General features: G+C 33.9%; 1 protein-coding gene across 1 annotated transcript; it reads left to right on the top strand.

Annotated features, from left to right (window-relative positions):
• Positions 1–5,512: 5,512 nt before the first annotated feature.
• LOC110111342 (very-long-chain enoyl-CoA reductase) lies at positions 5,513–10,520 on the top strand. The gene is made up of 4 exons (XM_020843163.2): positions 5,513–5,820; positions 6,022–6,061; positions 8,612–9,366; positions 10,226–10,520. The coding sequence occupies exons 1-4, from the start codon at positions 5,752–5,754 to the stop codon at positions 10,292–10,294; spliced, it is 933 nt and encodes a 310-aa protein (XP_020698822.1). The 5' UTR covers positions 5,513–5,751; the 3' UTR covers positions 10,295–10,520.
• The last annotated feature ends 825 nt before the right edge of the window (positions 10,521–11,345 follow it).

Genomic DNA, 11,345 nt, shown 5'->3' with positions numbered 1-11,345 from the left:
GTCGGGTCTTCAGCAGGACGTAGGGACTGAACGTCGGGCCTTAAGCAGGACGTCGGGCCTTTAGCAGAACGTCGGGCCTGAATGTCGGACCTTTAGTAGAACGTTGGGCCTGAACATCGGGCCTAAACGTCAGGCCTTGAGATGGTGGTGCAGTGAAACTACGGCGGTGGTCCGGCGAGGCTCCGGCGGGCTCCGGTGGTACGTGGTCCGGCGAGGTTCCGACTGTGGTCGAAGAAGAAGTTCCTTTGAGCTTCTTAGGAGAGAGAAGGAGAGAGAATGGGGGAGAGAGAGAGAGCTAAAACTAGAACAATCTTATTGATTTTCTTATATTTTTCTTATTACAAATTATAGCATATATATAAACACTAATGGTAGCACAAAATGCTACATAAAAGCTTAAACTAAAGAAATTAAATTATAAATCTAAACCAATTACAATAAAATATTAGTAGCCTGATTAATTATTTCTTATATTTCAATGGGGATAACAATAAATAATATACAATTTCTTAGAAAACTACTTCTCCCTCTAAGAAATATGATGGTATTGGCTTGCCCTTTCTTGATTCTCTTTAAACCAGCAAATCCAAAACTATTCAGAGGTTGTATAATAATGATAATATTTTGTATAAATGATGTACAAAGGCTTATGATTCTCTCATAGCGATCCTACTCATAAAGCCTCTATTTTTTTGTAAGCTCTTCAAAAAAAGCTAGAAGTACATACATCACTTATCAGTCAAGGTCTTAAACCAAAGAAATATTTTCTTCTTTTATGACCTTAGTTAAATGGGGAATCTCTAGTTAAGAAGTTTGGCAATAATGTCATTGATTGTTTGATCATGAAACGGATGATAAAGTTAGGGAGTTTATTAATGATCTATAATGGTACCTACCTTATTGTACTAATGATGGCTACAATCAACAAATTTTAAATACTAATATTTAACAGTCCAATTGTAATATCTAATATTGAATGAATAATGATCATTTATCAAATAAACATGATCTATACCACCTTCTTCGTTCTCAATTCTCTATTATGCATTGGAATAATCTTATTTGATTTAAAGGCAAATGTAAAGAGTCTATTTATTAGGTTCGGGCTAATAGGGAGCAAGAAAGCCTGGTCAATAGGTATTTATGATTTTGGAAATCCATATTATATTTATGTTTTATTAAAAGTGTTGAAATCTGAATTATTGTGTATATATATATATATATATATATATATATATATTCTTAATGATTAATTGGCTCAAGTGTATTCTGAAAACTAGGGTAATTAGCTAAGATAAGATAAAGAATTATGGTTAAATTCTTCTTTAGGTTTTGTGACATCACACTTATCAGTTCTATCCCCCTTTACTCCAACCAGCCTACCATGAGCCTCACTAATTAACTAGGCCATCAACCAAGTAAACTACATCATCAAATCAGATGTCATCGCCCCTATTGTACTCTAACATATTGTAGTTGGATTAGAACTTTGTTTATTAGTTTCCTCTTACTCTTGAGGGTCGACAATGCGACAACACTTTAATCTAAATAAAATAGAAGAATTCATTTATACAACACAACTAACAAACAATAGTATATACTAGACTCCAAACTGCTCTCCCATACTCATGCAATTCATTTTTTATAGCTCTGGCTACAAATCTCCAGTCGTTTCAAATCGTTGCTCTAATACCACTTGTAACACCGTAAGATCTAATGGAATGACTCAACCTACTTAACCTAATATTAATTAACTCATCCACCTATAAAAATAACTATAGCTGCTAAAATTTTACAAAATACAAATACAGTATAATTAAGTTCACTTCATCAAATATAAATACGCAATCTCGTCAAGTTTCAATTATATACATTAGAATAAATAAACTGGATTACAAAATCAATACCTTAGACTCCAAGCACACATAATCCTCATTTAATCTGATATACTCCATTGAACCCTTTCCTTCACCTAAAACATTTAAAAGAAATAGAGTGAGCTTAACTAGCTCAGTTGACTCCCTCCTTTCCCCTCACAGATGTCAATATCCATTGCAAATAATTAAGAATAATTAACTAAAGAAAAATATAAAAACATGTAAAATAATTAAAATCTAAGCAAAATCTAAACTTACCAAAGTTCTAATATATATACCCTATCTCAAAATTAACATTAATACTTCAATAACCACATAACCACTTTTGCAGAAGTCTCCAGATGCAATACATGATACTTACTTTGAAAGGTTTACTTGCATATCACTTTCACTTTCACATTCCCAACAAAATTCATTCAGAGATTTAGAGTTTACTAACACACATTTCACAACATTTCTTAAGTTTAATTCATTAAACATTAATATATATAATGCAAGGATTATAATGCACATGTCCTGATGTCTGCTTATAGCTCAACTTACACTTATATCTCCCACACCTACATATAGTAAGTGGGGTCAAAATCTCTCCCCCATATTCATCATGTAGATGAGGCTAGAAGAAAGTTTGCAGTGTTATTTAACCTCCCATACCTGCTTTCACTAAGTGGGGCCAAAATCCCTCTCACATCTACATCAAGCAGATGAGATCATAAGAGTATCTTAGGGCCCTTGTAACATAACAAAGAGTATACTTTTCCATCTTTTATAATAGAATCTCCAATATCATGTAATGCAAGAATGTGATATAATGCAATAGTAAATATATTAAGCATTTAATGCAATATTCAGCTGATGCGGGAATTGACAGTAAAATGTCACATTAATCATAAAATAAATTACTCATTAAACTTTTCCTTTTCAATTTCAAATTGTAGAGAAACATTCACATGAATATTTCAGAATTTTATATAACTATTACCTTTTCAAAAAAAACATCAATTCAATAATACAACTAAAAGTTTGTGTAAGAAACCCACCATTGAAAATTTAAATTCATATAATCAAATTATCCATAATAATGTGTACAATAATAAATAAAAAATTACACTGTGAAAACTTCATAAAACTCAAGAAAAATATTGTTTTTAATATCTTTTAATAAAATCACTGAAATTATAATCAGAGATATCAGTTTAGGAGCTTATCCTGAGCTTTAAAATTCCTTGGACTAACTCGACAGGCGAATCTCGAGTTTTGACCTCTGAACTCTCTCTCCCCCTTTCTCTTTCTTCTCTCCTCATCTCATCCTCTTCTTCTCCTTTCTTCTCTCACAAGGTTGGGGGTGGAATGAACGGGCAAATGATTTTAGACATTTTATATATTATATTTCTACTATTTTGACTTAGCGCCGTGACGCTCATTTTCCCAGCACCGCAATGCTACTAGAGAATCTTCTGAGTCCTACAAAATATGCTCATCTAAGACCTGATGGTGTTTCTAGGGTGTTGCAGTGCTAACACACAAAACCTAATTTTCTTTTAAAAACTTGAGAGCTCAACGCCTAGATGCTAATTACCCTAGCAATGTGGTGCCCGCAGAACAATTTTCTAACTCAAGATTTTCACTTATCCAATACAAACCTTGGTTTAATTAGGTCCCAATACACATTCTAAAACTTGTAATTACACATTTCATTAATTATAAATGAATGTTGAATATAATTAATTTTAATTACCTAAGTTTTTAATGATGGGTGTCAGACACAATTATATCAATTTCCTTCAGAAGTAAAATAATCAATTTTTATTCCAACTTTCTATTTTAAACACCATCTTCATCATCATCTTCTTCTTCTTCTTGAGAGACCTGTACTGCCAATGAGGCTAGCAAGAGTTATGCTGAAGCAATAAACTTTTTGTTTTGCAAGTTAATTCAATGATGAAAAATTAGATATTATATTGTAATGATAATATTAAAAAAAAGGGTAGATTCTTATACTCTGATCTCTATATCTAAATCTGATGAAGAAGATGAGCTAGCAGAAGTAGAAACAGTAGTGATGGTGTTGAATGAGAGAGAACCAGAGAAGTCATGGCACTTTCCTAGAGCTTTCAATGGCTGCAATCTTAAGAGCCAGCCACCATCCTGTCAATTAATTTGTTCAGCAAGATGACTTTTATCTATGTGATGTGGGCTTAGATAAGAGCTATTCAAAGAAAATATGCAAATTTGGCCGTTAGAAAATATCTATGGAATAAAATGAATACTGAAAATGGAGTTTCTCTTATTTGTGTTTACAAGATTCAATGTATTTTTACTGTAATGATAGCTTAAAATTTAAAAGATATATATATAAATATATATGAAAAACAGTAGTGTTTGTGAAAGAAATCAAAGAATGATGTTAGGACAGCTACCTTCTCTACCATCCAAGTTGAATCTTATACGCTGCTGCAATATTTTTGGCTGTTCGTTGTATTTATATATCGTTGACATATTTGCTCCTTATCAAATCAAAAAATTCAAGCATTACTTGGCCTTTAGTCTATTTCTTCTTGCTTTAAATTAAAAATGTGGAGCTTTTGTTTTGCTGGGAGAAATTTCAGGATAAAAGAAGAGAAATTATTTTGTGCAGAGTTTGGATGAGAAGCCATCAAAATATATGAGTGCACATACACTATATATTGGGGTGTCAATTTTTGACACGACTCAAATCTGATCCGGAAAAATCCAGGTTAGGATCAACCCGGACCTGAAACGGGTCGGGTTCGGGTTCAACAAATCAACCAGTTTTAAAAATCGGGTCGGGTTCGGGTTGACCCAACAACCCGAAAATGACCCGAAATTGACACGAAAACTCCTATTTGACTTGGAAACCTGAGATTGACCCGTTTTGACCCGAAAATCAAAGATTGACCTGAAAACTAGCAATATTAGGTCAACTTCGGGTCATTCGTGTCGGGTCGGGTTGACCCGGACCCAAATCGGGTCGGGTTCTGGTCCAGAAACCTGACCCGTTTTAAAAAACGGGTCGGGTTCGAGTTGACCCGAATAGTTCCGGGTTCGACTTGAACCTAACCCGTTGACCCGAATTGACACCCCTAACTATATACATTATGTGTATTCAAATGTGATGTACACTATATATGTTATGTATATTATGTGTATACTATGTATATTATGTACATAGTGTGTTTACACTCACAATAAAAGAATGTTTCTCAGCACAAGATAATTTCACAAAATAAAAAGAAGAGTATGGCAATGATTTTTATTTTTTTTTTTTTTTTTTGAGGATAAAGTTTGGCTTCGTTATTTGACTTTTTTTTTTGCTATGTTTTAAAAAAGCTATTTTTAAATCCTAATAATTGAATAATCCGCATTAAAGAGCATTTTATTTTAATTAATTATTTAATTTAAAGCATAATTATTGAGTAAGCAGATATTATAATTAATTAATTATATATTATATTGCTTTATTAAATTTAAATTAAAATATTCAGTTCAAATGTTCTCTCAATTATATAAAATCATCACCTGAGTACGAAGATTAAGCAGTGAATATCATAAATTAGTTTTATTTTTCATATTATATGAATATGTGAGAGAAGTACAATATATAATTAATTCTTCTGGTGTTAGCTCGCCTACCTCCCCAACTATAAGCCATAACTTTCCAACTTGCGATCAGGAAAGCTTAGGCCATATCGCCATTAAAATCTATATTAAATATGGAGATTCACGGCGAGAACAGCACTGAATAATTAATGATATCTTAATCCTCCACTGTTCCATATCTTGAGAAGCGCGCCTGGATCGAAAGGTGTTCGATCTGTTGAACGAGGTAGCCTCTGCTTCAGATCCAGTCGAGATGAAGGTCACCGTCGTTTCTCGCAGCGGAAGAGAGATCATTAAGGGTGGAATAGAGCTCGATGCTTCGGTATGTCGGCTTCTGTACATAGTTTCTTTTGGTGCGAAAAGATGGGTTTTTGTTATTATTTTGCTTAGTAAATTGCTGATTTTGGGTCCGCGAAACTTGTTTGATGGTTCTCTTGTAATGTTCGGGGGGACGATCATTGTATCCTGTAGGGGGGATTTTTTCAAGCGAATCTGAGATTTATATTGCTTGATTTGGTTGCAGGCGACCGTGAGCGATCTGCAGCGGGCGATTCACTCACGGAGTAAGTGCTTAACCTTCTTTCTTATTTTAAAGAGCAACGTCTCTCGGTTCTTGTGGGTTGCGGTCAACGAAATTTCGTGGGTAAATTTTTGGGCTTTGTCTGGTTAATCTTCCCATTTGTTTGAATATCTTCTTGTTTGGTTGGCTATGATTACTTACTTATGGAATAAAATATTAGGACTTAATTGCTGAAAAGTACGATTTTAGGCCGCGTTTGGTTAGTAGATAAGGCGGAAATTATGGCAAACATTTATGAAGCATTGAGAGTGAAGAGATTATTCTGTGCAGAGCCGAACCAGTTCATTGTGTTCAGAGACTAATCAGAATAGGCCATCGGTACTGAGCTGGGTACCTAGCTGTACCGAGCCGACGACGTGGCGCATTTTGGTTGGTCTCTAGATGACGTTCAGGATCCACACCGAATAATTTCACTCCAAACTGTGACTAAACACTCTTGGCTTCACTTGAGGCTATATATACTTTTCTCTGTTAGGACTTTTGTAGAAGTTACTTTCTTAACCACAGCACGCTATTTTTGTTGGTTGATTTTATTATCGCAAAAACAGTCTTAAAGCTATCCCAGATGAATGTCAATCAACTTCTGCTTATTTTCAATCAACTTTTAAGAGAGAGGTGAAAAATACTTTGAACCATGTTTCTTTCTAAACACATTTTCTTTGTTCTCCTTTTATTTAAGGAGATGACCAATTGAAAAGGGATAACATTGCTCAAAGTATATATTTGAAATAGAATTACAAACCATATTTACAATCTGATTGGATATTAAACAGATGAATTGAGCATAAATCTGTTAGCACTATTTTTTTCTACCTATAATAGAACACTACCTCAAATTATTTTGAGAAATTAATAAGAGGGTGGATGATAAAGAAACAAGGTGTTAAACTTTTATTCAACCTAAAAGCTATTGTGGTTGGTATTCCCACACTAGCATATCTTTCAACTATGTGATGAATAACCAAATCCAATACACTCACTTCCTTAAAGCTACTAGCTTTTTTCCTGACCTTTTTTTCCTTTTTGTTAAAGCTTCTAACAATCAAATTTAAGTGGATTAACTAATGAAAATGTAGGGCAGGGATCGCCAAATAGCATGCACATATTAGAGTGTTTTTTTTTTTTGCATTTATATGGAAGGAATATGGTTATGAGTGGTCCATTTTGGAATGACCATCCTGTAATTTCTTGATTAAAAATCATTTAAAGTCACATGTATTTGAAATTCAATATATCCATGAGAATTTGATTCTTAATAGGACACCATAGAGAAAATGATTCATGTAACCAATCACACATTAGTGGGATAAAGACTACTTGTTATTGTTATTGTTGTTTTTTAGTAAGTATTTAACTTTGTTGGATAAAGGAAACAGTTGCAATAGGCAAATTAACTCCATTTTTTATGCCCTCGTTAGTAAGGACAGTAAGAAAATAAACAACTTGATTACATTATACAAAACAAGTCCATGGAAGTGCAGAAATTACACCAACATTGAACCTGAGGTACAATATCAGTTGTACCGAAGTTATCATTCCAAGATGCAACATTTCCTACTCCGCAGCTTTTGGTGATTTCATCCTATTTAGAAAGCCCTAAAACTGATCCTCATCCAGACCATCTATATGAAATGCTTGTTTTGCCATAAAGAAGTGAAGAAAATTCCAATTTGAATGACAAATTTCCATGGTAATTAGTTTTCTAGTCTCAGTTTAAAACTTGCTATTCCTCATTTGACTCTAAGCCTTCAATCTTTTGATGATCCTACTGTGATCACAATATGCTATAATGAAAACATCTCTATATTGAACAAGAAAAGTGATTCTCAACAACAATCTTTAAAGCTATAATTCTATCACCAATCCTATTAATTTTTATAACATTATCCTTTAAACTCTTATCTATAATGACACCTACACCATTTCTAGTACGACTCATACCCGAATATCAAAGTTTAAATCCTAAACTATCGATTTTCTTGCACAATAGGTTCTCATTACTGTTCTGTATTTTTTGTTTTTCTTAAGAATGCATAAGCTACTGCATGTCCTATGCATTTATGGTGCTTTCAGTGTTTCTAACGAAGCATTTTCCTATACACCGAAGCTTTTCTTATTCTTGTCTGCTATTCATCTTACAGTATCATGTAAAAAAAAGCTGTCATAATTTTATTTTAATTATTTTCATCATTACTCTACTATCCTTTTCCATGATGAAAATATTCATTTTATTTATCATTGCACATATATTTCTGTGTTTTTTTTTTATCATTTGATTACCTAATAGCTAGAATACACTATTTGATAACAATTATCAAAATGTCAGCGAATTATGATCTATCATTTAGGAAATTTTTGTTTAATGATACTGTCAAATCAAATAGTTAATATCACCTAGTAGTATAGCATCATACAATAGATGTCAACGAATCAAACAACCCCTTGAAATTTTATGTTTGTTTCCATATTTATCGTTATTGCACAAATTTTCTCAAATTTATTGGTTAACATGGCATTCGCTCATGTGTTGCAGTCAAAAAGCTTTATCCTGCTAGGCAGCGTCTTACTCTCCCTTTACCGCCTGGAGAACGCAGAAAACCAGTTGTACTCAGTTCTGCAAAGAACCTTTCAGATTATTCTGATGGAAATGCAAAAAGTTTGACAATTATTTTCAAGGATTTGGGTCCACAAGTGTCATATAGAACACTCTTCTTTTTTGAATACTTGGGCCCTCTAGTCATCTATCCAATCTTTTACTTCTTCCCAGTTTATAAATATTTTGGTTATGAGGAAAAGCGAGTGGTCCATCCTGTTCAAACTTATGCCATGTATTACTGGTGCTTCCATTACTTCAAACGGATCATGGAGACTTTCTTTGTCCATAGATTCAGCCATGCTACTTCGCCCCTCTCCAACGTGTTCAGAAACTGTGCCTATTACTGGTCTTTTGGGACATACATTGCTTACTATGTTAACCACCCACTTTACACTCCTGTGAATGAATTGCAGTGGAAGATTGGTTTTGGTTTTGGCTTACTCTGCCAAGTCTCAAACTTTTACTGCCATATTATTTTGAAGAATCTCAGAAGTCCTGATGGCAGCGGAGGTTATCAAATCCCTCGTGGCTTCTTGTTTAACATCGTCACATGTGCAAACTACACTACGGAGATCTACCAGTGGATTGGATTTAATATTGCTACTCAAACGGTGGCTGGTTACTTGTTTCTTTTAGCTGCTTTCGTTATTATGTCTAATTGGGCCTTGGGAAAACACCGCAGGTTGAAGAAGGTGAGGTTCAATAGCTTTTTGTAGTTGAATTATAATTTTCTCCTTGAATCTTAAACAAAACTATCATGGCCTATCAAATTATATTTTTGCTACTATGGTCCTTCAAATTAGAGAGAGTTGTCTTTAGATGGTTTGGTAACATTAAACGAAGGCCTCCCGATGACCCGGTTAGGAAAGTTGGGTATTAGATTTGACTTATATTAAGAAAGGTAGAGACACCTAAAAAGGCTTGGTTAGAAAATATTAGAAATGATCTTTCTTTATTAGATTTAAATGAGAATTTGACTTGTAACCGAACACAATGGCGAAAAAGGATTCATATAGCCGACCCCACGTAGTGGGACAAATGCTTGATGTTGTTGTTGTTGTTGGTCCTTCAAATTAGCAAATTAATATGCTTTAGTTAAATCCAGATGTCATCATCATTAGCCTTATCCCCATGACTTGAGGTTATTTTATGAATCATTATTCCATTGATTGCTGTGAAGTACTTATTCTAATTTATGGTAATAATTTTGTTTAAGGCTTCGTTTGGGACGGCTTTTTTTATTGGTTTTTAAAACAGTTTTCTAGTTTAAAAATTAAATTTTTATATTTGAAAGTTGCTAAGAAGCAGTAAGAAAGTCATCCAAACGAAGCGTAAGTTGGACTCTTCAATAAAAAACATAGCCTACTTTGGCCATAAGCCACATTTAGTTATTTCTTTTATGTTACTAGGAAAGCTTAGCAACTGATTTCAGCACTGAAATACGCCATCCCTACAGTTGTATTGTATCAGAATATTTTGATACCAAAAATTTCTTTATGTTAATAGAATATTAGCTTGCTTTTGTTCTTACTACTGCCATTGTCCTTGCAGTTGTTTGATGGAAAGGAAGGAAGACCAAAGTATCCACGGCGATGGGTGATACTTCCTCCATTTTTCTAGGTGGGCTTCTCGGTTGGTTATGTCCTTCACTTTTCTAAGAAATTTGTGTCAGTTGCTCAGTCGCTTTCTATTTGGAAGAACGTCCATCTTTTTATTTTTATTCTTATTCTTATTTTGTTTTCATTATTATGTATTTTAGCAGGTCTGATATTGCAAATTATGATTGTAAAATGAATCATTTAGCTGGGATGTTATGTCTATTTAAAAGAACCTTCGTTCTTTGTAATGTCTGTGTTGTTTTCTTCCAGTCTGACTAAGGCTTCGTTCGGGACGATTTTTTTATTGCTTCTTAAAATTTTTGTACTAAAACTCTATTTTAAGAAGCAATAAAAAAGTCGTCCCGAATGAAGTCTAAGATTTCATTTGGGCAGCTTTAGACTATTTAGTTTTTTTTATTTTCAAGAAATTTTCGTCCTAAAAAATAGTTTTATAAAGTAATAAAAAAGATGTCACAAACGAAATCTAAATGGATGTATGAAAGAGATGGAAGCTTTTGATTTATTGTTTCATGAGAAAGAGCCTGAAGCTTTATGCATGCAAATTTCAATTTATTTTAGTTTTATTATAATATGAATGCTATATTTATTTTTATTTTTTATTTATGCTACCCTATGATGGAAGGTAACTTATGATCATGAGTAGGTGGTGTTTTGGGCATGTTTTACTTTGGGTGTGCAAGCTTCTTTGGTGCATTGGCTCTTAGGCTAATTTGGGTTTCTCGGTTTGGGCTTGGTTATCTCAGGTTTAGCTGTCCCTTTTGGTGAGCTGCTGTGTTCTTCTTCTAAATTCAGCTCATTATGATAAGTGGAATGCCTTTTAAGCTCATAAATTGGATGTCCTTGTTCTTCTCCTCTCTGTTGGCCTTTCGGTTTCTCCCCCTAGTCCTATTCCCGTGGCTGGTTGTTCCTGTTCCCGTGGTTGTCCGTTCCTGTCCCCCGCGTGGTCCCTTCGGGTGTTATTCCAGGCGTTGCATGTTGGTCTTTTGGCTCCCTTTTTATAGTTGGTTCGGCTGGAGGTGGTTGGGGCTGTTTGGCTTTCTCTTTTCACCTAT

The sequence above is a fragment of the Dendrobium catenatum genome, unplaced genomic scaffold, assembly GCF_001605985.2.
Source record: "Dendrobium catenatum unplaced genomic scaffold, ASM160598v2 fragScaff_scaffold_133, whole genome shotgun sequence".
NCBI lineage: Eukaryota > Viridiplantae > Streptophyta > Magnoliopsida > Asparagales > Orchidaceae > Dendrobium > Dendrobium catenatum.
This window is presented reverse-complemented; position numbering and strand designations above follow the sequence as displayed.

Excerpts from the sequence above, each read along its gene's own strand:
- LOC110111342 (XM_020843163.2), top strand. The coding sequence starts at position 5,752 with ATGAAGGTCACCGTCGTTTCTCGCAGCGGAAGAGAGATCATTAAGGGT. Across the intron at positions 6,062-8,611 it reads GCGGGCGATTCACTCACGGA|TCAAAAAGCTTTATCCTGCT; the intron begins GTAAGTGCTTAA and ends CATGTGTTGCAG. Across the intron at positions 9,367-10,225 it reads AACACCGCAGGTTGAAGAAG|TTGTTTGATGGAAAGGAAGG; the intron begins GTGAGGTTCAAT and ends TTGTCCTTGCAG.